The sequence below is a fragment of the Otolemur garnettii genome, unplaced genomic scaffold, assembly GCF_000181295.1.
Source record: "Otolemur garnettii isolate 467f Iridium unplaced genomic scaffold, OtoGar3 scaffold00015, whole genome shotgun sequence".
NCBI lineage: Eukaryota > Metazoa > Chordata > Mammalia > Primates > Galagidae > Otolemur > Otolemur garnettii.
The window spans coordinates 20,881,492-20,904,900 of NW_003852410.1; the positions used below are offsets into that span (position 1 = coordinate 20,881,492).

General features: G+C 45.8%; 1 protein-coding gene across 1 annotated transcript in view; it reads left to right on the forward strand.

Moving 5' to 3' along the window:
- LRIG1 (leucine rich repeats and immunoglobulin like domains 1) overlaps nt 1–23,409 on the forward strand; it is a 115,215-nt gene that overhangs the window by 48,083 nt on the left and 43,723 nt on the right. Inside the window, exons 3-5 of the mRNA XM_012802546.2 lie at nt 1,974–2,048; nt 7,088–7,098; nt 21,163–21,191. Coding sequence (XP_012658000.1) covers nt 1,974–2,048; nt 7,088–7,098; nt 21,163–21,191 — 115 coding nt within the window. The remainder of the gene's footprint in view (nt 1–1,973; nt 2,049–7,087; nt 7,099–21,162; nt 21,192–23,409) is intronic.

Consider the following 23,409-nt stretch of genomic DNA (forward strand, 5'->3'; position numbering starts at 1 on the left):
ATGGGGGTTTTGAGTATCCCTGCACCATGATGGGAAATGGATCACAGCAGGGTTGGAGGAGATAAAAGGTGAAGCAGAAACAATCTGATTTAGGGGACAGTCAGATAAGAGACTGTTAGCGTAATTAATTGTCTATTTCAACACACAAACAAGGGCCCTTTAAGTAGAGAAAGGATTTGCCACATGATACGGATCTGCTTTCTCTCTGCCAGATGCTTCAGTCATGAAGCTATTGAAACAGGCATTCTGTGTCCCACAGCCCGCTAATTGCCAAGCTTCATCCCTAACTGGCTTTGGCACTGAAGAAAGCAAATGGGATAATACAAGGCCTTTCCTTACCAGCCCCCTTCTCTTATTCATTTCTATAAAAGATGGCAGACAACCAGATTATTCTATTCAAGCAAATGCCGGCTATATGCTTATATGAATACAGCTGTCATTTCAGTGGCCCTGTCTTCAAACAGTAACAAGATGCTTATGTAAGACATACCTCCCTTAAAGAATTGAGAGTAAGATAACCCCGTTTTCTACTCTTGACTTTGCATTTCAGATACACTTACTTTCTAGCCCATCACCTAGCAGAAAGCTTGAACGGTGTGCTTTGGCTTTCTTAAAGATTTTTGGGCTCACTTTGCAAGTCTGATTTTGGATTCTCTTTCCAGATTTAGAAATGCATGTCCATGTAAAGAGATCAGATTGCACAGCCTCTGGGGGCAGACCAGGCCAGTGGTGTTTTGGTTCATGGGCTTTGCCTTCCATTATGAGATATTAACTATGGAAATACAGATTTAGAATATTCGAGCAAGAAGGGAGCTTGGAGAACAAATCTTACCTGCAAAGATGTCTGTGTGCAAAAGTTTGTATGTGTTCGTTTTCCTGGAAGACAAAGAAGCTGGAACCTCAAATGGATGAAAGTCTCTGAGTCCACTTCTCTTGTTTCTTTCAGAGATGAGGCATTGAAATAACTGGCCTCATGTGTCACAAGCCCCTCAGAACTCCATGCAAGCCAGAAAGTGAGTTTCTGGTCCTCCTTCCAGGCACTTTGCACTCTGGCAAGGACAGGTTTCAGCCTACCAGGAATGTTCTTATCATGGTCTTGGGGGTACTTTTGTCTTGAACCTCATCTTGACCTTTTTTTACTGTCTGTATTGATTTCTTTTCTTTCTTCTCTTTTTTTTGGGAGACAGAGTCTCCTCTGTTGCCCTGGAAGAGTGTCATGGCATCGTTGTAGCTCACAGCAATCTCAAACTCATACCTCAGCCTCCCAAGTAGCTGGGACTACAGGCACCTGTTACAATGCCCACCTGGTTTTTCCTATTTTTAGTGGAGACAAGGTCTCACTCTTGTTCAGGCTGGTCATAAACTTCTGAGCTCAGGCAGTCTACACTGCACCGCACAAGAGCCACCACGCCGCACTTGTTTGTGTTGATTTCTGAGAGCTGCTGGAAGACGGGAGATGTTTCCCTTTAGTGTTTATTTGTAACTGTGAGTGTAATAAATGGTTATTTTTTTTTTTTGAGACAGAGCCTCAAGCTGTCCCCCTGGGCAGAGTGCCGTGGCATTACAGCTCACAGCAACCTCCAACTCCTGGGCTCAAGCGAGTCTCCTGCCTCCGCCTCCCAAGTAGCTGGGACCACAGGCGCCCGCCACAACGCCCGGCTATTTTTTTTTTTTTTTTGGTTGCAGCCGTCATTGTTGTTTGGCGGGTCCAGGCTGGGGATTCGAACCCGCCACCTTAGGTGTACGTGGCTGGCGCCTTAGCCGGGTGAGCCATAGGCGCCGAGCCTAAATGGTTATTTTTTGTGATCTGACTGAGCTCCGTTTAAAACTCCTAAATTCTTTATCTTTTATCCAGACTTGGAATGTAGTCTTATTATGGCTGACTTACTGTTTTTTGATTTTCCTCATCTGTGCATAATTTCAGACTAATAACTTACATGTCTTAAATAACTAATTTCTTCTTGTTGTTACAGGTACCTCAGTAATAATGAACTGACAGCCATCCCATCCCTGGGTGCTGCCTCGACACATGTCGTCTCTCTCTTTCTGTAAGTGGTGATGTTGGGGTGACTCTGGGCTGTGTGGGGAGGCTGTGGTGGTATTTTGCTAACACATGGTAATGGCAGAACTTGAGTTCAGATGATTTGCTGGTGTAGAATGACTTTTCTTCTTGTGCCCCTAATGATCATAACAAATTCCTTGCTTGCTGTTTGGGGGTTTACAGAATTAAAAGCTAGGAGTTTTGCCTCATCTCTAATTTGGGAGGAAATAGCTCTTTTTTAATGCCTGGAGATACATGGAACTAGATTTCTTGCTCCCAGTGGTTAAGCTGCAATGTTGGTGAATAAGCAGGGATAGAGGAAGATGTGAGAATTGGAAGACAGCAAGCTCATCTTTGTGCCACTATGTTTGATAATGTGACTTAGTTTTACTTTTATGGCTTTAAAAAAAGAAAGTGCCCCCAGTTCTTTGAAATCAACATGAAAGTAAGGAATTAGTTGTCAGGATCAAGTGTTAGACAAAATGCAACCTGTTTACTATCTTAGACAACACACTGTAAATGAAAAAGGATAGAAAGGAAAGGAAAGAAACCATAGGGGCTGTTAAAAGCCTTTGCTGGAGAACTGAGCACTGGCCTCCCCCTCGATTCTTCAGCAGTCAGGTTGGAGGTACATGCTCGTTTTAAACTCACTCAGAGGTCTTTTCAGATAAACCAGCTGTGGGTCTAGTGATTTTTTTTAGCAGATTTTATTGGCATCTTCCCTGATTTGTGGTGAATTTCCTGTCTCCATTCCAGCTTTGCATATTTTAATTTTATTTTGATTTTGGGGGTTTTCTAATTCATTTGCTCACCTGTATATGTGTTTTCTCGACACCAAGGCACAGCAGGCTGAGCAGAGGGACTTGGCAGGAAGGGCTATCAATCATGTGGCTGGTGTAGCTTGCAGATCTCAGATTTTTGCTGGCTGTGGGTGCTATGTCCCTGTGGAACGTGGTCTTGAGCTTAACCCTTTTCACAGTATTGTGTGGTTGCAGGGGAACATAGAGGGTTAAAAGTGTGGCTTATGTTTGTGACCTGCACAGATGACTCGACCTTTCTGAATCTTGTTTCCCTTATGTACAAAATATGTTCTTGACCTGTTTTATACACAGCAAGTACAAGGCTGAGGTCAGAGAGGAGTGTAATGTATATGAAGCTCCTAGCATCATGTGGGGCACTTACTACATTTTTTGACAAATGGCAGTTGCTGCTTCTGGCTGGTAACTAGTTGTCACATAGCTCCTTGGGCATTGGCAAGATCTTACCTTTAGGGGCTCTAGGATTTGTGAGTCAGTTCTTGTTTCTGTGAAGTGCTAGAGTAAAGGTTTGGTCCTTTGTTTCTTTTGATGGATGGGCAGAGGTCTGACTGTTTTTGGTACCCACTTGGTCCATGTGCCCAGCATCTGGAAGGTGTTTAATTGTTGGCTAAGTTGCACGAATCAGCCTTATGTGAGGTTAGTCAGGGATGTGGTAACGCCTTTTATGTTCATGAAGCAAAGCACTCGCAGATGCCTGTAACTCCTTGCATGGACTAGTGGTATCATGTCAGCTCTGAGCCTGTTAGAAATGCAGAATCTCAGGCCTCCCTCTGCCCCACTGGATCAGAAGCTTCATTTAACAAAGTCCCTGGCCATTTTGTTCATGCATTAAAGTTTGAGAAGTGCTGATTTAACTCCTCTTGTTCCCCACCTTCTGAGGAAACCAAAGCCACAGAAAATACCTTAATCTTGTTAGAGAAGAAACTGAGGCTCCTGCCAGATCTTCTAAGTTGTAGAAGTGAGAGGGAGAAACTGAGACTGGACACAAATGCCAGTGCATGGCTTCTTTATCTACCGCATACACTCTAGCAGGAGCATAGCAGGTGACTGAGCAAGACTGTGCCAGAGGCAGGCAGGGCCCCCAGCTTGTCCCATGGGCCTGTGGCAATTTGAATCTTGCCTTGCTCTAAAGATTCTGACGGACTAAAAATACATTTCTGTTCCTAGGCCCATGTGCCAAGAGAAGTGAGGCTGTTTGGCTTTGTTCCTGCTATTCCATTAGATGGCGTTGAAATATGGAAAGCAAGAGAAAAAAAAGACTCCCTCCCTGTTTTGATTCAATTTGGAAAATGCAGGTTAGCCTTGGCAGCCACCTCTTTCGCCTGAAGTTGGTCTCCATCTGACTTGGTCAGTGATTTCTCTGCAACTATAGAAACTGAAGGGTCATTATCTTGTTTTGTTCTGAGGTGGCCATATTCCCTGTTCCTAAACTGGGATGCCTGGATTTAGTAACAGTAAAAGTTAAGTTATCAGCATGATGTCTGGATAGCAGGATTAGCAATAATTTTGCTGTCATCCTTCACGCCACCCTTTCTGTATTTCCCAAGCGGATGGTACAAAGGACAGTGGAAAAAATAATGGAGCAGGCAGCAGATGAGGGTCACTTTACAGCCAAAGGGCTACCTTTCCCTTCCTGACTGAGGACAGCAGGGGACTTAGCATCTCCATCCACTCCAGGCTGTGAAGAGCATGCTTTGCTGAGGTTGTCCTTTACTTTGCAGAACTACTGGACAAAAAGGTGTCAATGTGTTCCATAAGTATTTAGTAGTCCCTCTGTGCCCCTTCATGCGGAAGGCCCAACACATTGTTTGAAAATGTGGTAGTTAATAGATGCTTATAATCATTAATCTCGAAATTCTTACTCTTTTGAGGGCAGGCAGAGGATCAGAAAAATGATCAAAATGTGCAAAGGGAATATTATAGAGCAATATATCTGCTGAGGCCACGTCAGTTAGAGGAATCAAGACAACTTTCTTGGGACAAATTTATAGGCAGGTGCATTGGAAAAGTGGGCCCAGGTGTGTGTTCTTTTTTGGGTGCAGTTGTGACCTAGTTGTTTTTCTCTCCTTTGTTGAAAGAGATAGTAAAAGTATCCATTCATCTTTCATATTTCTTCTGTAACCCAGAAATCCAGAGTGATGGTAGTAATGTCCCAGAAGACAGTTACCCTTTTACCAAGTAACCACCACTGGTGCTTTATATCTCTTACCTGAAGTACCCAGTTTGTGCTGTTCAGCTCAGACCCCTGAGATTCTGGACTTGGCCTCTGGAAGTTGGCTCTTCATCTCAGTTTCTTTTGCTTATATAAGAGTGCTCTGACTTCTAGAGCCCTCCTTAGCTGGGCATCACAGTCAGGAGGGCATCGTGGGAAGAGGCTTTGTTTTGTGCCTGGCTTTCATATCAGGACTTCAAAAAAGAGTTCCAGAGTTTTGGGAACTGGAGTCATGCAGCAAAATTTCAGCTGGTTAATTCTTTCTGATTAAAGGAATCAAATTCAATTAAAGTACTTGTCAAAGAACAGATTTATTTGCATCACATTCCAAGGATAATGCCAAAGCCATTTGTCCTTAATAACAGAAAGCTTAAAACTCGGGGAAAGCTAGGTTTTAATAAGATTGGGTTGCAGTGAGGGAACTAATTTCATAAAATAGTTCTCAGAAAAAGAAACAGACTTCTGTTAAATAGAGGTAGAACCTGCCACTAGATTTTTACATTGAGATTTTCTTCCTTTAATTTGAAGTCCAGGAAACTCAAGTTACAATTCCCAGGGCAACAGCAATTTTGTCTGATACATACGCGACATTTCTGTTGAAGAAAAATTCCACTTTTCCTGTGGCATTACTGCACTTGTGTCATTGAGAAGATTGGTTACAGTGGAGACAGTTGAATTTTTCAGTCCCTCGGAGTAGCAGCGCTGGCTGTAGCATTGGCTTTAGCTGTCTGTCTCCTGTACATAGGCTGCAGCATGTCTCCCAGATGGCCCTGGGCTTTGTCCTCCTAATTTCTTTTCCAGTTGTTGAGATATTTTACTTTAGACCTCATCCCTTCACCATGCCTTGTTTGCTCCCCCCCCCCCACACATCAAAATACCATTTATTTGTAATCTTGAAAAGAATGTTTTTAGAAGCTATTTTTTAAGATAAAATTAACATACCATAAAGCACCATCATAGCCATTTAAAATTGTTTAGTTCAGTTGCTTTTAACACATAAATGTTAGACAGCCACCCCCACTGTATAATTCCAGAACATTCCCATCATCCCCCAAAGAAATATCATACCTTTTAAACAGTCACTTTCTTATAATACCCTCATACCAGCCTCTTGCAACCACTTACCTAAAAACTAATTTTTTTTTCCCCAAGAAAGTATTTTTCTCTCATGTTAACAAATGTACCTGGAAAACTTAGAACATGAATGACTTTAAATGAAAATGTCTGAGGTGGTTTTAACTACTGTATTTTGCTGCAACTGCTTACCTAAAGCAAAAGTGAATAAAAGGGCTGGGATATTTAACCTCTCTCTATTGTAAGTTCCAGAGAATAAAACCTAGAAGGAGAGAAACATGGAGTCCAGTCTGTGACCCCACTTGGAGTGAGGGCAAAGTGGAAGGAGCCCTGGGTGGACTTTGAGGGAGCAGAGGCTGTGGAGGCCTGAGCCCTCTCCTTGGCGGGAGCTGCTGGTGGAGTAAAATCAATAGGAATACTTAACTCTCTGAGCACCTCGTGCAGCCTCTGGAAAAAAGAGGGGTGAAATCAATCTTCTTTACAGGCTCATTAATGCAAAGATCAATTCACATTAAAGCATAATTAAAGCGTGAGCTTTAGAGGGGAGGCAGCCATGATATGCTACCAGTCAGGGCTGGGGAGAATAGTGAGAGGCCCTCAGAAGGCTAAGCTGGAAAGGACATGCACTTTAACTTTAGAAAATGAGGTTCAGACTCAGGACCTGAGACAAGGCTGTCAATAATGCAGCTTGAAGCACAGGTGATATGGTACTGAGTAGCAAACACTGGGCTTGCCTTCCTGAAATTGTGTGTGTGCATTGGGGGGAGTGAGAGGAATTTATTCTCCACCTGAGGAGTTGGGTTGAGGCCTCTTTCCTTTCTCTTCACTACCTGCCTTTAAAACTTTCTCCAAATTGCATCACCTGAAACAAGATCATTCTTTACAGACATGATAAAGATTTATGTGAAAATCTTCTCTTGCACATGATGTTTATTCCTGGAGGCAAAGTAATAGTTTGTCTTTAAGAGTTGAATGGTAATCTCAGATGGTAGAGCTCTTGGTGTGTTTATGCCTAGCTGAACCTATGGCTTCATAGGTGTATGTGTGGTTGAGGTGGATGCAGCCATTTTCCCTAGGAATCACCCTGCCCTCCCTGTGGTCAGGGACGATCCACCCATCATCAGATGAAGAGTGGACCTAATCAGGTGTGTGATAAAATAAGGGAACAGGTAGATGTGTCCCCATTCTACTTTGGAGTGGCTTCCCCCACTTACGTACCCCACTTATCCTTACCATGAAATGAAGGCCAGCCCGTGTGGGCATCATTGTGAAAACAAATGTTACCTGAGCCATTCCTATTTTATTCTCTCTGGCAATAAAATACACTCTCATCAAGAGTGTGGAGTTAGTAGTGAGTGGCTCCAGCCGCATTAGGAAGAAACTGTAGGCAAAGTTATGTTTAAAAAGGCCCAAGTGGAGTGTAAGCGAATGTTGTTTGTTTCTTGGGAAGTCCAAAGCAGTTTCAGTTCACAGATGCTAAAGGGAAGATAAAGGCTTAGTTAAAATACAGGACAACAGGGAAATACATGTATGTATAATATATGCATACATGAATGCAGTTCCTCTTCTGAGTCTTCAAAGATGGTCTCACTTTCTGCCCTGTTTGCTCAGATTTTTGTTGGTGTACACTGATTCATTCTTCTGGGTAAAACCTCATACCTGTGCCCTTGAGAGCTGGAGGCTCGTTCCTCATGGCAGACCACCTATAGGGCTTGCTGAGACAAGATGATTGGGCCTCAGTCCCCCTCTGTGACTCCATAGGTCTGGGGTGAGACCAGAGAATTTGCCCTGCTTATGAGTTCCCTGCTGTTGCAGATGGCCTAGGAACCTGTCTTTGAGAACTGCTTCCAAGGGTTATATAGGGTTGGTAGGGAGCTCTAACCTACTGAGGCTTTGGTGAACAGTAAATTATTTAGACCAGTTTCTACTGTCACCAATGTGGTGACAGGCATCATTTGGGAAAGTGGGGCTCAGCAGCCCTGGTAATCACTTCTGAGAAAGGCCCTAGGGGGTGTGGGCACTGCATGAGTACCAGGACATGCCCAGAACAGACCTGGCCATGACTTGGGGTTTGAAGCCCACAGCCATTATAGATTTGTTTTTGCTTAATTTATTATTTGTTGGTGACCACTCCAGTTTGCCCAGGAGACCTTCACCAGCTACTACAGAGGTGGAGACAGCACTTGGTGAGCAGCTTACTTGGCAGGAGACCTGTTACCGTTTCAGTCTGTAGGTTGGCGGCTCTGCACGTGCCATGCATCTCCGGCACACTTACTGTCCTGTGATTGTCATTCGCTGGGATCTGACAAATCTGTGTCCTGGCCTGAGACTTAGAGCTGAGAGTAGTACAGCTTCATTCCAGGTAGACGTTAACAGGAGTGTCTGAAAGCAATTCTTTCTGCCCTGGTACATCTGCCTTGTTGCATCTTCTTAGCCTTGCATTGTTTATGATGGGGTCACTCCCATTTTCCCAGTCTTCTCCCTGTGGGAGGCTGTGCTACCGGTCGCCAGTGGGTAAAAGAGATGAAAGGAAAGCTACAGAAGCCCACACTGCTTCGTCATGGAGCTATGGGTTCATTTGCAAGGGTACTGTGCGATTTGCCAGCCTGTGCCCCACATGAAGCCCAGTATGAATGAACAGGCTGGGTCCCATGGGCTTGGGAGCGCCTGGCCTCTGTGACCAGACATTTGTCATACAGGGGCTAGAGATTGTCCAAGGGGAATCCACTGCTGGTCACTGAGGAGATGCATGGCAGAGAAGGCTGCTGGATGAAGCAGCATTTTAGCCAACGTTCTCTGGTTGGTGCCCCTCCCCCCCCAAATGAGTTTAAGTTGTAGTTAGATGGAACACCGTAAATGTTCAGCCGACATGTTGGGTACTTGGAGGAGTATTCAGAGGAATACTAAGAGGACATGGCTGATCCCATTTTTTTAGGTCAGTTTGTACACCCCACCCCCCACCTCATTTTCTTTATCAAAAGGCTGGCTGTTCATGAAGAGCTAGGAAGCTTCTGTTGGAAGGCAGAGTAAGATTCGTGGTTCATAGAACTGCAGCCTCATCTGATGCTGGACACCACCAATAAGCCTCAAAATAGAAAATAAATACCTAGTTCACAAAGAAAGCAGCTCTCTGTCCCGGAAACTTCCCAGGGATTCTGTAGGGCAGACTGCCTCTTGCCCCCAGTCTAAGTGAGCCTTTCACTGGGAAAGGAGCCTCTGTGGCCTCTGCAGTGAGGCTGCCAAATTCTAAACCAGGTGTCCTCAAACTATGGCCCACGGGCCACATGCAGCCTGATTAGGACATTTATCTTGCCCACCGGGTGTTTTTGCCACCGCTGCCTATCCTGCTTAGCAGCTGACTCATCCTGGGGCCCGCAGTCCGGCCTTCCAATGGTCTGAGGGACAGTGAACGGCCGCCTATTTAAAAAGTTAGAGGACCCCTATTAAATCTGGACAGTCATGACTTGCCATTTTCCGTCTCCTTTCCTACCCCCGCCCCTTATTTGAGGTGGGGTTGGTAAGCCAGCCAGACAAGCTGTACATCTGCTAGTCATTTGCTGAGAAAGTGAAGGGGACACCAGCTGTGGGGCTAGGGAGACCGGTAGAATAGAAACTTGGTCTTGGAAGTCCCACTGCCTTTTTTGAAACTCAGTAGCTTAAATTCTGTTGTTGAGAGTTGACTTTGGTGCTTGACTTTCTCTTTTTTCCTAATGACTGACTACATAAGCTTCAGATATAGCGCAAGGTCCTGTGGGGACACAGTCTGCTCCTGATGTAGAAGTGGTGCCTGGTAGTGGTGGGGAAGTATGCAGCAGTGGGTGCTGAAGTGGAGCTGGGGAGTGAAGCTGCTCTGCCATTGCACAGTCTCCCCTGTGAAAGGGGCTGGCTCCGGCTCATATCAACAGTCTCATTCCAAGTGGGACCATTTCCTCCTCTGCCCCCTCCCCTCTTCATTTCCTGCAGGTGGCTTCTGTAATCCAGTTACCACTGGGGAAGCCTCATGTACATGTGCACCTAATCCGAAAATGGCTGGCTTGACTTTGACCTGTGTGGTGACCTTGCAGAGAAGGCAGGGCCTATTGTGTCTGCTCACACCTGGGAACCATTTTCAGCTTTTATAGCTCCAGTGGAAGAAATGTGTTTGTGTTTTTCATACGGCCTGTGATTGTTGAGCCATACATAGGGGATATTCGATTCACCCTGCTTGTTCAAAGGTAAGGGTTTTAAAAGATAGAATAGCTTACTCAGTTTATTGAGTTTTATAAAATTGCCGTTTTTGTAGTTCAATAATGGTCCAATGCCAGCATCTTATCCAGCCTTTCGAGATGGAAAAATAGTGACAGTCTGCATATGTGGTACTCTGATGTTGGCAGGCATCACCCTTGTGCCTTCCCAGGCCTCATCTGTCATGTCAGCCTCTATAGTCCACACAGGGTCTGTTATAAAGCACAATTTAGAGGTAGGGCACCTCAGGGAGGCACACAGAGAGGGCAAGTAACTATCTTGAAGTCACAGAGCTAGGAAACGTCAGAAGTGGGTCCTAGTATCATTTCTCTACATCTCTGGGCTTATCCTCACTGTCTACCTGGAAGTATGTGGTCTGGGAGTCTGTTATGTCAGTGCCGACATAACAAATTATGTTAGGCCTGGGAAGCCTCTGGAGCCTGAAGTGAGAGGCTTCTACCCTGGTGAAGGCCTCAGGCATCTCCCAAAGTCTTGCTGTGTGCCTCTGTAACACCGTTTTTTAAAAAACCTCTTTGTGGCCTCAGGTGAACTTACTTTGAGCAGCCCTTGGTATGATTTTTATTAACTGACAGAAAGTAACAAGAAGTCCTTCTCATGCCCTGAAGATTAGGCTAACCGGTCCCCTCTGCCTGCCCCAGTCACACACCAGTCAGATCTTCCAAGCTGGTGATGATCAGCCATCTGTTCAAAGCCCAAGGAAGGAAAATAGTATTGTCGTCAGGTCTCGGCAGAGCCCAGACTTGCTGTTCGATTGTGCCAGCAGATTCTCGGATAGTGGCTATCTGCCCTTGGAGACATCACTTCAAGGCGAATTCCTCTGCAGTTTCCTCACTTCCTGGATGCCTTTCAAACCCAAACAGCTGAAATAAAGGTGCCAATTTGTGTTTTTTCTTGCTAACTTCTTCAACTAGGAGAAGAGAACATGTGCTGTTAAGAGGTTCCCCACTCCTGGCCCTCCTGGACATCCTCTTTAGGGGCCACCAGCTTCTGTTCAGTTGCCCCGCTGGGGAGTCTCTTTAGGTGCTCAGAAACACTTTATCCTTGGGGAGGGCTGTGTGAAATTAGCTTTTAAATACCAAGGTCCTTCTCCAAATAGCTGTCAGATAAAGGCAGGTACAAATGGTTCTCTTTGCCTTATGCTGGTTTAAGCATCATGTGGCTTTATTAAAGAGGGGCAGTCTTGGCGGGCCAGGGGAAAGGGCTCTGGTAGGCTGGGTCTGCGTCGGAGTCCTCCCTTTCTTACTCTAGCTGTGTATCCTGGAACTCTCAGGCCTCAGTTTTCTCACTTGTAAAATGGTATATGGCAATATGGTGCTGGTTATGGTTGACTACACACTATGTGTCCTCAGGATAATGCCCAGCACATACTGAATGTGCACCAAGCCAAATGTTAGATGCTCCTGAGGACCCTTTGAATACTTTTGGGGTTGTGGACGACCCTCAGGCCTGCTTTTGCTGCAGTGCTCTGAGGGTTTTGGTGTTTTCTATATAGAACCCAGGAAGGCATGGCACTGGAGACCCAAATAGAGTCTGTTTACATCCCCTAAAAATGGATCTTACTTGCTGTTATCTATTATGGCTGATTCTGTGAACCAGTTGAAGTCTGATTCTCCTGTGAACCAGTTGAAGTGTGTAGAAAATCCCCGTGTGTGTGTGTGTGTGTGAGTGAAGTCCTTAGCTTTCTCAGTATAGCCATTCCTCTCATGGGAGCTGTTGAGTTGATTCTCCCTCCTTTCTCGTCACCTGTTTCTCTACTTGGGATAGGTGTAACAAGCAACAAAACCCAAAGCCAATATTTGAGCATTGGTTCTCATCCTTAGCTACGCAATAGAATGAGCTACGGAGCTTTAAAAAAAAAATTTAGATGTCTACTTCTCAGGGCTATTAAGTCAAAACCTTAAGTTAGGGGGTTGTTGGCTGTGGGATGTTGGGTCCAAGTATTGTGGTGGGTTTTCTTCTTTTTTTAAATCTCTGCAGGTCATGTCAATGTGAAACCAAAAGTTTTAATAAGTAATAAGCTGGGTAATTGCAGGTGAAAGTTATTGTTCCTCCTGGTCTCTCTTTTCCTCACATACCTGTCATTTGAAATACCCAGGCTCTCCCTGCCCTCTGCATTCCCCACTCCTTTCTCACCAGGTGGAGGGGAAATAAACACTAAGTCAGGCCTTCAAGTTAGCACTTACAGTTCTGGGGATCCAGTTTTATTAGAGGTTTTAGTAGCTTCTTTAAACATTGATTTAATTTGAAGATGATGTGCAGTTAGCCACTTAGAATAACTAGGGAATCAATTGCTTTTGTGGTATACAAAAGGGTCTGTAGTCTGATTAAATGCAGTAATCTCATTAGGGGGCCACAGAAGTTGTGGATTTTCCCCCTAACCTGGGTCATTTCTTAACCCCGATAGCCAGTCCATTCATTGTACCTGTAAGTTAGACACTCCCCATTGTAATGAGGGGAAAACCCTGCTTGTAGTAAGACAAGAGGCAAAACTTAATTATTCCAAGCTCTTTAAACACAATTTTATTTATAATCCTAGAAGTCAGACTTGGCTCTTATGTTTTTTAAAAAAGAATACGTAAATAAATAATATAGAAAGTAGAGAATCTCACCCTAAAACTGTACCTTGTAGTACAACAAAATTCTAGTGCTAAGATTGAGATGGATAATTATGTGATGGGATTTTGTGAGGGTTGTGTTTGGAGTCAGATGTTTAGATAAGTTACAAAGAGTAGAATTTTAGAAATGAGAAAAAAATTCCCTTTGGACCTTTCAGAATGTGACTTTTTGTCCAAATCAAGTATATTTTTTAATAAGTTGAAAAACACTGGTTATCAGCATGCATAGCAGAGTTTTTCTGCCTGGTAATTACTGTTTGGTTCTTTTTAGCCAGAGTGAGGGCTGGCCAGTTGAGAAAGCCAGCATGGACTTTGTGGGATGGGGGAGGCCCTGGCGTGGCCTGACCAGGGGATCTGTCTTTCCCATGGCCTCGTCAACAGCCATGATAAACCCTTTCACCACCTGGCTTTCCTCATGGGCCAGGCTGGCCTCTGTCTCCCTCTCTGGCTTCTCTAGTGTGTGTTAACAAGAGCCCTGATTTGGTGATTCTGTAACAATTATGTGGTTCCAAGTAACAGTCCAGTGCCTGTCTTCACTTTCTCCCATTCTCTGAGAAAGAGCTCTAGCTCTTGAGAGATTCAATACATCATCAAAGGAAATGGATTTAGATGTGAATTCCCTGCCTTAGTGGCTTCATAGGTCATCTTTGGGAAGAGAAAGCCAAAAGTCTTGAGAAGCTGGTGCAGTGATGGCGACCCAGCCTGCCTCTCCAAGGCCTGCCCCCCCCCGGTGGCTGGCTGTTTAGTAGAGAATTCTGGTCTGTTCTTTGCTCACCTTTAGCTGAATGTTGCGATGCTGTCTCCTGATGGCAGTGGGAGGAGCCCTTCTCTCTGTCTTCTTTCTTGTATGTGGGTCATTCTGCAGTGGGGGGATGCATCCCTTCCTGGAGAGCACACAGCTACCAGTAGAGGTCAGAGAGGAATGAGTTTCTGATCACTTGGCTTCTCATCTTTACTGTGCCAGTGACCCCATTATAGGATCTTTCACAAAATACTTCTTTTTGGGCTGCTATTCCCTCACCTATAAGAAAAGTGACTGGTCCCATATTGGCCATACTCCACCAGAATTAAGAATATACAAGGCTGCTTCTCAGGCCTAGGGCGAGGCCTGGGGTGTATGTTTCTTTGGAATAAGCTCACATTTCTAGTTGAGAACTCCTGTTGTGGGTGACCCACTAGTAGTGGGGCCCCAGGTTTCTGGCAGAGGCTCACTTGCTTGTGAATTCCATGGAGAGGGCCAGCTGAGTCCAGCGCTCTGGCGTTGAGAAGTCTACTTGGAACGATGCAGGAATTAGTGTTTTAGCCAGCCCTTCTTGTCCAGTGACAGTTGGAGCAATCTCTAAAGGGGTAACCAGAGACCTCAGTCTCCAGTGTCCAGATGTGGCCCTTCTCTTCCTCTTCTCAGTCCCCCCCCCCGAGGGCCTCATCCCTCTCTACTTTGCCCAGGGAAGTGCCTGGCTCGAGGCTGCCCCCTAGTCCATGTTTAGTGAGACATGAGTGGAGGGCTCTGTGGCTTCCCCTCTACGGGATAAAGTCCTAGCCATTTCAGAGCTGTCCTCAGCATCATTTCTTCCTGTTCTTTCACTGCTCCCTGTGTTGAACTTCACACAGATCTGTATGTAACAAAAGCCCATACTGGCCACATCCTGTGTCTTGCTCATCCTGTTACCTTGGTCTGGAATAGCTGTCCCTCTCCTGACCGCCTCTTCCCGCAGTGTCCTTTTCCCTCTGCCAGACCTCTCATCATATCTCTTTCTCCTGTCTCCTCTGGGGGTGGAGTGGGGTAAGGAGCTGACAGTGCAGGGGGCACACCTGTCTTTACCTTGCAGCAGCTACACATAATATACATGAGTGGGCCGAGTGAGTCAGTGGGGACTAAGGGAATGGGTGGTCTCAAGAGCAAGATATCACAAGCGAGGGGTAGATATTGGATGGATGTAGACATTTATTTAAGGAGAAGGGATAAAGTCAGGGTAGGTGATAACAGAAGTAATCTGCTAGGGGTCCCAAAGGGCATGGCCCTTCAGCCAGAAGATGCTTTCCTTAAATTATTGAAGAGCCACATAGGCTCTTCTGCCTATAATAATGTAGTTGCAGGGAAAGAATAGTAGAACTGCCGCATTTGAGGCTGTATGGCCGAGATGGAAACTGTAGGCCCTAGAGTCTTGTCTGGGTTTGAGTCCTAATTCTGCAGCTTTCCAAGCCTCAGTTTGCTTAGGTAAGAAACTGCTCTAACCTCGATAAGGGTGTTAGAAAATGGCTCTCCCAGTCTCTGCTCACTTGTTTGAGGAGCCAGCAGGTTGTCTGGGGAAGGCTGTCTCCAAAGTGAAGATGGAGAGTCACCTGGAATCCCTGCAGGCACGCAGTCCATGCTGGGAGACACCATGCTTTGTCCCACAGGGTCCCATAGAGACAGAGGAGAACCAGGGAAGTGCAGCAGCCTGCATGAAAGATTTCACTCGGGGTCTGCAGATGTCTGTAGACACACTGAGAGGAAAAGTCAGGAAGCTCAGAAAACCCAGAGATGAAGGCGAGCCCCTTGGCTACAGGATGCGTCAGGGCCTTTCATGCCCTAGCAGTCATACTGAGTCTCCAGGGAGAAGCAGGGCAGCTCTCCTGAGATCATTCTGTCATAGCGCAGTTTCTCATTTTCTTTCAGAGGCAGCGAGGAGATTTCAGGAGTGTGAGATGCTTACCTAGACAGTGATGAACTGCATTTCTCATGGCCCTGGCAGGGAAGAACACTGCTTCCCTCCCTAAATGCACCTGGGTGAATCTTACACTTTGTTACCCTGTCAAGCATTTCTCTATCTTCCCCTCAGTTCTTTCTGTGCAGACCTGTCACCGTGTGACTTTGTCTGCAGGCTGGCACCAGACTCCTGGTTATTGGCCTCTCATGAGGGGGTGAAGGCAATGTTCCCCAAATGTAATAGGTCATCTGGAGCACTTACTCTATGGGATGTTAAAAAATATTTTTTTATCATGTAAGTTTAATAAAATGCTAAATCAAGCAGAAGGAAAGGTATCTTTATTGGTGTGCTCTCAGCACCTTTCCTTGCTGACCGACTGTAGAGATCTGCAAGAGATGGTGGGAAGATATTTACACCTGTTTCCAAACTTAGTTGGGGCTGGAACCCTTTTGCATGGAATGTCTCCCAAGTCTGGTATTTGAGGACGACACGTGGGGAATCTGGTGACTGGCAGTCTATGTCTGCCACTTTCTGGATGTGAACGTCCAGCCAGCCCTCCTCCTTGGCCAGGTATTCCTGGGAGAGGACACAGGGCTGAATGACAGCCCCTAATTCCAGGCAAGGCCACATTATCTGTGCTAAGCTTTATCAGCAACACTTTTGTCTCCAGCAACACTTCTGTCCCTTCCTAAATAGTTCCCACACATCCCTAGATTTCCAAAATGCCAGAGCTCAGCAGGCCGTGGTAGTGGGCTCTGAGAACCGAGTCACTCTGTGCAAGTTTCTGCTGGTTTGAAGGAAGGCTGGAGACCCAGCAGAGTAGCAGGAAGGCCAATTGTACCCAAGCTCCGCCAGGCAGGTCTGATTTCACCATGAATGTCATGACATTTTTGTTAAACATTTTACTTTGGGATAATTGTTGATTCATATGTAGTGAATAAAAACTAATACAGAGAAGTCTCCCATAGACCCTTAAATCGGTTTCCCCCAGTGGCAACATCTTGCAGAACTTTTCCTAACCAGGATTGATGTTGATACCATCAGGATACAGAACGTTTCTGTCCCGAGGAGCTCTCATGTTGCCCTTTTATGACCAGCCACACTCATTTCCTTCCTGTCTTCACGTCCTCTAATCTCTCCATGTTTACAGTGTTTTCCCATTAGGGAGTGTTACATAAATGGAATCTATAGTATGGTATCACCTTTTGTGTGAAAAAAAACCTCAGTGTAATCCTCTGGAGATTCACCTGGGAGGCTGCGGGATATGTCACTCACCCAACAAAGGACATCAGGATGTTTCCAGTTTGGGGTTGTTAGGAATGAAGCTGCTATGAACATTCATGTGTGGGTTTTCGTGTGAACATAAATTTTCATTGTCTTGGATGAATATCCAGGGGTGTGATTGACAGGTTGTATGGTAGCTACTTGTTTAGTTTTTTAAAAAGCTATCACACTCTCCCTGAATGGTCATGGCATTTTACATGCCTCCAGCAATTTATAGGTGATCCAGTTTCTCCCTTTCTGACCAGAGTTTGACATTATATCGTAAAATTGTAGCCATTCTGATGTGTCGTGATACCTCGTGACTTTAATTTGTCTTTCCCTGCAGGTCAGTGATGTTGAGCATCTTTTCATGTGCTTATTTGCCATCTGTCAGTGTCTGGTAAAATGTCTGTTCATTCCTTTTGCCTTTTACTCAATTATATTTTTGATGTGTTTTGTTTCGGCTCTTGAATGTTGCGAGTTCTTCATACATTCTAGGTATGGGCATGTGGTTTGAAAGTATTTTCTCCTGGTCTATAGCTTGTGTTTTCATCTTAGCTGGGTGTTTCACAGGACAAACATTCTTAATTTTGACAAAGTCCAATGTACTGACTGTTTCCTTTTATGGATCGTGCTTTTTTTTTTTTTTTTTGAGACAGAGCCTCAAGCTATCCCCCTGGGTAGAGTGCCATGGCATCATGCTCACAGCAACCTCCAACTCCTGGGCTCAAGCGAGTCTCCTGCCTCAGCCTCCCAAGTAGCTGGGACTACAGGCGCCCTCCACAACGCCTGGCCATTTGTTTGGTTGCAGCCATCATTGTTGTTTGGCGGGCCCGGGCTGGGGATTCGAACCCGCCACCTTAGGTGTATGTGGCTGGCGCCTTAGCTGCTTGAGCCACAGGCGCCGAGCCGGATCGTGCTTTTAATGTAAGGTCTATGAACTTGGCCTAGACCTAGATCTCAAACATTTTCTCTTTTATTTTTTTTCCTAGAAGTTTTGTAATTTCACATTTTGTGTGTAAGTCTGCGAGGACATGTTTTTAAAAGCCTGAAACGAAGAAGAAAGAGAGCAGATATTGGCTGTTATAGGAACCTAGAACAGACAAGGTGAGGGGATGGGTGGTGGTGGGGCACAGAGCAGTGGTGCTAGAGACGGTCCCTCTTTGATGTTGCAGCAGGCCTTATCTTTGGGGTGGATAAGAAAGGCTGCAGCAAAGGCCGACTTCTTTATCCCACCCATCCACATCCTTACCCCTCCCAAAGTGCAGTCAGATCATATGCTGAAGGCTTGGGAAATTGCTTGGTAAGAGATATCTTAAATCATATGATTGAGAGATCAAAGTCTTTCAGATGGGGCAGGAAGCAGGCCTGGTTTTATTTTTAAAGGCACATCAGTGGTATCAATCCCCAGAGAGGGGAGGATTTTGTCTTGGAGGCTACAGCCAAGTGCTGAAACCACTTCCTTCTTTGCTTAGAAATGCAGAGCTGTGGGGAAGCTGGCATATGAATCTAGGGGAATGTGCCAGTGGCTGGCAGAGGTGAGTGGCCCATTCATGGCCGCCGAGGGAACTTCAGCTTCCTAGCGCCCACACTTCTCTCTCTTATCTAGGCCACAGGCTGTCTTCTCTTGCCTCTGTTACTTTAGAGAGCTACACAGCCTGGAGTCAGGATACCTGGGGTCCTATTCTAGTTAGCTGGGTGACTGTAGACCAGGGGCTTATTCCCTGTGAATCTGGGTTAGGAGGTGCCTTCTCTGGGGGTGGACACTGCGATGAGTGGACAGGTTTCTCCTGTCCTCTTCAGAGTGCCCAGTTCTGCACTGTTATACTTACTGCATGAGGAAATAAGAGCCACTGGGGGAAGCTGACCAATCTGATCATTATAAATATAAATAGAAGTAGTCTGGCTGGGCCCTGCAGCCACTGTGTTTTGACATGCCGTGGACTGTCAGGACCTGGGAAGCCCACGTGTGAGTGTGGCAGGGGCAGGGGCATGTGCAGTGGGTTGTGTCAGTATTTGTCCCTCTGCATGTGCAGAGTTAGGTCTTACCTCTGCTCTAATCACAGAGGGCCCAGCACCAGAGACACCTCTCCCCAGGAGATGCAGAGAAGATGTGGGGGCTGGTGAGGGTCCTGTCCAAAGAAGCTCTCCTTGCCAGGGACACCTTGCCTGCTTTTGTCATGAGGCAGCCCAAGTGGGAGTGAGGGTGTGGGTTCACGTTCTGGGCTCCAGTCATAGCCTACTTTCTGCTGCATCCTGCAGCAAGTAAGTTGGCCTCAGCGTCCCCATATGTGGAGTGGGGATGGTAGCAGTGGCCACCCCTGGGGTTGTCACTAGGAATAATGAGGGAAGGGGTAAGCCAGAGCCTGGTGCCTGGGGATCTCTGACAGAATGTGATGTTACTGCTATCCTTGCTGTCACAGTCACTGCTCTTCCTACTGTAGCCCTTTCTGTTGAGTAAGAAAACGCACGTGTGGTGAGCCTCCTCCATAGCTGAGCCGCAAGGGGAAGCTCCCTGGGAGACTCACTGCCCTGGCACAGTTGACAACCAGCGCTGGAACCATTTCCTGGAGGCACAGAAGCCCCCAGGGCTCCATTCCAGGCTCCAGCTACAAAGGCCTGTTGAAGTTTTCACTACCTGGAGCAGGCTTGTGTCCTGAGAGAGTATTGGGGTGCAGGGGGGTTCAAGCAAAGACTCTGCCGAGAAGATCCTCATTTATGTGTGGCGAAGGGGTGATGGAACTGCCTTGGCTGCCCCTGAGCTGTCCCCGAGCTGTCCCCACCCCCAGAAAGCTCTCCACCATGCAACTGAGGTCTTTCTACACTTAAAGATTAGTTCCAAAGTTCAGCCTCTTAAGTTTGCGTTAACTGCTTTGTAAATATGAAATATTCACATTATTGGCAAGCACCTTAAAATAATACCCAAAATAGAGGAAGGGGGAATATTCCATTTTCATCATACTATGTCTGAAAGCAACATATAGTATTTCTTCCCTTTTTTTCTACCTATGTGTTTTAGAGAATGGCAGTCAGGTGACGTAATGAGCTGCATACCCTGCTTTTTGGTTTAGCTTGGTGGTGTGGACAGTCTTCTGGGTGTGAGAATACTGCAGACTGCTTCACACCTAAGGCTGAAATGGAAAGGCAGCCACCAAAAGGAACTTGTGTTCCCTTTGGGAATTTTGAGTGAGGTCACCATCTTCTTTCTTCCAGTGGTTTTGTTTATTCAGGTCCTGCTTGGTGAGGTCAGAGGAACAGAGACCACAAGAGCTAATGACAGAGCCTGGACTCCTGGGTGACCCCTGCCCCAGCTGCTAAAGGGAAGCAGGGAACCTGGTGAGGAGAAGGCCTTGCTCAGTGACACACAGTAGCACTATAATTTCACACTCTTGGGGGTGGGACCTTCCCACCCAACCCTCTCTGGTATAGGGCCTTCCCACCTAACCTTATCTATCTGGTATGGGGCCTTCCTTGGAGGAAAACCACTCATGGCAGCTTCTTCACACCTTCCAAGAGAAGTACTATGGACACTCATTTGTTAAAAATTTCTGGGGTCTGCTGGGCATGGTGTCGCTCACACCTGTAATCCTAGCATTTTCAGAGGCCAAGTCAGGTGGATTATTTGAGCTCAGGTGGAGACCACCCTGAGCAAGAGCAAGACCCCATCTCTACTAAAAATAGAAAAACTAGTCAGGCTTTGTGGTGGGTGCCTGTAGTCCCAACTACTTGGAAGCTTGAGCCCAAGAGTTTAAGGTTGCTTTGAGCAACAAACAACACCACAGCATTCTACCCAAGGGGACAGAGTGAGACTCTTTCTCAAAAAAAAAGAAAAGAAAAATTTCTGAGGTTCATCTGTGGCCTTAAGGGTTACTCTCATCTCTAAGATTATTGCCATTTCTCCACCTTTTCCAGTTTTCTTGGCCAGAAACAGTAGCTCAGCCCCTCAAGTCTGGGCGAATCCATGCTACTCACTCATTGTTCTGTGTCCTGGCTTTCTTTCCTCTTCCCCTCAAGGGGCAGAGCTGAACAGGCAGGGACAGACCCACCTTGACAATTGTAATGAGAATACACCTAGCTGTTCTCAGGAGAAATCAGAGGAGTCCCGTCCACTGTGCAGCACCCTGGGTGGGTTGGTGGCTCCAGATGACACAGCTTGGAGCCTGGTGCTCTGCTGACTTCCAGGCCGGGTCCCATCTTCTGTGAGGGCTGAGAGCTGTGGAGGGAACACCACCAGTATGCTGGGGTTTGTAGGGTAGGGGGTGCCAGGGAAAGGGGAACAAAAGGAGGGGGGAAAGAAAGGGTTGTGCTAATACATTTAAGGGAAAATAAAGCCAAGAGATGTAATCAATCAGGTAGCTGTGTTGGGTTTTATGACCCAGAGGTAGCCATATGTGGATGGGAACTCTGGAGGAAGTGGCTCTTTTCCTCTCCTGGCCCAGCTTGGTGCCACTCTGCCCTGCTGGTTGCCAGGACAGATTATCTCCTTATAGACACGGAACTGACTTTTCAAGTCCTTGGAGGTCGCTGCCAGTGTTAGGATGGCACAGCTTTTCTCTCTGGGGATGGCAGTCCAGATGTGGCTTACACAGCCTTGTTCGGTCAGTGGTGTCTGGTTGGAGCTCTCAGAGGAAGTATGTGGAGGCTGTGTGCAGACCAGGTCCTCAGGCTGCTCCTCGCACTGCTCTCTGGCAGAGCTGTAACTAGGGTGGAGCAAGGGAGGGGTTGTTAACTAGCTTAGGACAAGGATGGTTGTCTCCCCATTGCCAACCTGATTTAGTGAATGCTGGTGTTTGGGGTTAAACTGAGTATGGGAAATGCATAAGTCACTCCAAAATCCTTTCTGTTTGAAGGTCCATTCTGCTTGACATTTAAAATAAGTCTGTCAGCTTCTCTGCCTAGAAAAAAAACTTAACTGTACATTATACCTTTAATTTTTTCCTTTCAAAAATTTTTAATTGGGTGGTTGATCCTGCCTCAGAGTGGTTTTTTTTTTTTTCCTGAATAACATTCCTTGCTTTAACTTTGTTGCGGTGAATGTAGGAGATTGAACTAAAAAGTCCTAGTTCATCTGTTTATTCAACACATGTTAATTTGAGTACCTTTTATGTTCTAAGCATGGTTGGTGCTAAGGACATAACAGTAAATAAGACAGATAAAAAATTCCAGCCCATGTGCAGCCTCCATTCTACCCATGTCAAGACTTCAGGACCACTGAATATTTTAGGAGGTTTTGTTTTGTTTTTAATTAGTAGACTTTTGGAGCAATTTCGAGTTTACAGAAAAGTTAAGTGGAAAGTACAGAGAGTTCCCAAATACCCTCCCCCCCCAACTCCTATTATTATAATATATTGTCTTCCTGGGGTACATTTGTTATAATTGATGAGTCAGTATTGACACGCTATTACTCACTGAAGTCCATAGTTTACATTAGCATTCATTCTTGGTGTTGAACATTCCATGGGTTTTGACAAATGTATAGTAACATACATTCAAAATTTCAGTATCATACAAACAATAGTGTTACTGCCATAAAACTCCTCCACGCTCCATCTGCTCACCCTTCCCTCCCTTCTTCCCCCAGCAGCCACTGATCTTTCTGTTGTCTTCATAGATCTGTCGTACATTTGGAATCATACAGTAGGTTGTCTCTTTGGATGATTGCCTTTCACTCAACAATGTGTATTTCCTTAGGAGGTTTATTCATTGTTACTGTTTTTTTTTTTTAATTTGTGCATCTTAAAATGAAATATAGGACGTTCTGATGGTTTGGAATGGATCCTAATGACCAGGGATGTAAGGGATGGGTTGGTTCACTCCACAGAACAGTGGTGACTGGCTTTTGATGGTCTAGATCTCTTCATTTTAGACAGAGGGCTTCCAGCTCAGCGGGCACAGCTGACGGGTGAGAGGACCAAGAGGGATTATCTTTAGCAAGGTCCCTGGGGCCATGCAGTGTAGTGTTGTGGGGACAGTACTAATGGGAGAAGACAGGACAGGTCTTCTTTGCAAGTAGTTAATGGAAATGGTTAATGGACGACCTCAAGGGAAGAGTGACCCCAAAGGAAGTGAACGGGTTAGGAGGTTGGTTGACACAGCCCAATCCTGCCTTCAGAGGGGTTGACCCTGCCCAGCTGAGGCTGTTTATCCCGTCATTGGGCTGCTCTTGTTTTTTTATCCCATCTCCACCTGAATAAACAGATCCGGAACGTCATCTGCAGCCAGGCTGAGAATCTGCCAAAATTCCCCAGGGAACTGGTGATTCACCAACAGCAGGGAAAAGAGAGGGAGTGAGCAAGAGAGAAAGAGACCTGCTTATTGTGATTGTCATTTCCTGTCCAGCAAACAACCCAGGCTGGGTCATTTCTTACAAGTTAGCAATTTCTTCAAGCAAATGATCAATTTATGCAATAGAACAGATGGTTTTGGTCTTTTTTTTTTTTTTTTTTTTTTT